The 2,500-nt window shown below is 45.3% G+C and overlaps 1 protein-coding gene across 2 annotated transcripts in view; it reads left to right on the top strand.

Annotated features, from left to right (window-relative positions):
• Positions 1–2,500, top strand: part of LOC122267340 (A disintegrin and metalloproteinase with thrombospondin motifs adt-1) — a 44,851-nt gene that overhangs the window by 24,070 nt on the left and 18,281 nt on the right. For both annotated transcript variants that reach the window (XM_086546121.1, XM_086546122.1), the window contains 3 exons: positions 401–483; positions 1,026–1,172; positions 2,216–2,427. In XM_086546121.1, the coding sequence (XP_086402247.1) occupies positions 401–483; positions 1,026–1,172; positions 2,216–2,427 (442 nt within the window). The remainder of the gene's footprint in view (positions 1–400; positions 484–1,025; positions 1,173–2,215; positions 2,428–2,500) is intronic.

The following is a 2,500-nucleotide window of genomic DNA, read 5'->3' as shown; positions in this document are numbered from 1 at the left end:
GAGAGAGAGAGAGAGAGAGAGAGAGAGAGAGAGAGAGAGAGAGAGAGAGAGAGAGGAAGAGTGGAAGAGAGGGAGAAAGAGAGAAAGATAAAGAGAGAGAGAGAGAGAGAGAGAGAGAGAGAGAGAAAGAAAGAAAGAGAGAGAGAAAGAGAGTAAGAGAGAAAGAGAGAAAGAGACAGAGAGTAAGAGATAGATAGATAGATAGATAGATAGAGAGAGAGAGAGAGAGAGAGAGAGAGAGAGAGAGAGAGAGAGAGAGAGAAACACCGACATAAAAAATGCCAATCTGAAACAAAACATTCCGACCTACTTCACACCAACCAGACCCGTCTTTGGAAAAGGTCCTGCCTGATAACCTTAACCCGAACCTGTCCCACCGTTCTATTTCCCCGTTCCGCAGACCACGAGAACTGCGGTCGTTCCCCCTTGGTTCCGCTGCCAATACGTAAGCCTGATATAAGCGAGGTGATGATTGACCCGACGGTGAGTATGAGGAGGTATTTTGGGTTTAGTTCCGGGTTGTGAATACAGCTTGGTGTATGTATGTGTGGAGTCTCGTGTTGTCATGAATTGCTTTGGTTCATAAGGGTTATTTTAGGTATAGTTGGGGTGTAGAGACTGTTATGTAAACATGTATTGTTATAAAGGTTTTATGGACATGTTATGTTATGATTGCTAGATATAAATAGTTATGATTGCGATACAAAACTATTGTAATTGGTATATAGAAATATTATGATGTATTTACTATATAGAATTATTGTGACATAATTATTATATAGAAATATAGTGATGTAATTATTATAGAGAAATAGTGTGATTTAAGTATATATATAATCAAAACAACAAAAAGCAAAATACTTTTACTGGAAGAAAAGGAAGAAGCAGGAGAAGAAACAATAAGGAAAAATATAAGAAAGCAGAAGCAGAAAAACAAAAAAAAGAACAAAAACAAGGAAAAAAAAGAAAACCAAGAAAAAAAAAGAAAAAACTCAAGCCATGACTGCTCCCCTTCCCTCTTGCAGATGGAGGACGCCAAGAGAACCGGCCCCCCCGCCCCCCTCAAGGTCGAGCTCGGGATGTTCCTCGACCAGGCGCTCCTCGACGTCTTCTCGCAGTACCTGACGAGCGACGACGACCTTGTGGATCTCGTGCTCGGCCTCGTCAATAACGTAAGTGGAGGGATGATCCTGGTGGATTTTTATTTTTATTTATTTATTTATTTATTCATTTATTTTTTATTTTTTTTTTATTTATTTATTTATTTATTCTTATTTTTTTTTTTTTTTTGTGAGGGATGGAGAGAGGGAGAAAGAGCGAGAGGAAAAGAGTGAGAATGAGAAAAAGAGGGAAAGAAGGAATAAAGTAATGAGGGAAAGAGGGAGTGAAGGAATGAGGGAAAGGTGGAAAGATAGAGAGAAAGAGAAAGAGAGAGAAAGAGTGTGTGTCTGTGTGAATATGTGTGTTTTTTTGTGTGTGTATGTTTATGCGCGTGAGAGTGCACGTAGGCAGCAACAGAAACCTGTTTGACCTCGCAGTATGTGGAGGTCAAAGAAGCAATACGTACCCATGGCAACATGCCACTTTAAGAGTCAGGCTTTCGCTCTCCAGCTCGAAATGAATTTCATCCCGTTAGTGCAATTTCAGGGCTGCCGTATTTGGGCGTGGGAGCCGCTTTTCTCAGTGGTGTTCACTTTATTACTCTATAACTGCCTTTGTCTTTCTTGCTTGGTTATGCCTGCGTGTGCTAAGGAATTCGTTTTTGCATTGACAAGACACATATACACGTCTATTTAGATTCACGCACGTTCCCGTATACACGCACACGCAAACGCACACGCACACACATACGCACACGCACACACACACACAACCCCAATAAAAAAATCAATAGCTACAACAAAAATCAACATAGCAATTAAATATACTAAATTACAAAAAAAAAATAAAAAAACCCTTCCTGTCTCCCTCTCCCTCAAACCCCTGACCTCCCTCAACTTCCCCCTCCCCCCCTCTCTGACCTCCCTCAACTATCCCCTCCTCCCCCCCTCACTAACATCTCACACCTCCCCCTCCCTGACCTCCCTCAACTTCCCCTTCCCCTCCCCCACCCTGACCTCCCACAACTTCCCCCTCCCCTCCTCCCCTCACTAACATCTCACACCTCCCCCCCCCCATCCCCCCCATCCTAACCACCCTCCCCCCATCATTACAGGTCCAGGCCCTGTACCGCCACCCGTCCCTCGGCCGCCAGGTAGACCTAACCATCAGCCACCTGCGCCTCCTGTACACGCAGCCCGATGACCTGCCCACCTACCGAGGCGAGAGGATCAAGCTCCTGAAGGCCTTCTGCGACTACAGCAAGAGGAACAACGACCCCGACGACTCGAACCCTGAGCACTGGGACATCGGGGTCTATCTCTCGGGGTGGGTTGGTCGGGCGCTGGTGGTGGTGGTGGTACGGGGGGAAGGGAGGGAGGGAGGGAGGGAGGGAGGGAGG

Source organism: Penaeus japonicus, unplaced genomic scaffold, assembly GCF_977035675.1.
Source record: "Penaeus japonicus unplaced genomic scaffold, GWHDUDI00000001_assembly GWHDUDI00000017, whole genome shotgun sequence".
Taxonomy (NCBI): Eukaryota; Metazoa; Arthropoda; class Malacostraca; order Decapoda; family Penaeidae; genus Penaeus; species Penaeus japonicus.
The sequence above is the reverse complement of the archived record's forward strand: the minus strand, read 5'-3'. Positions and strand labels throughout refer to the sequence as shown.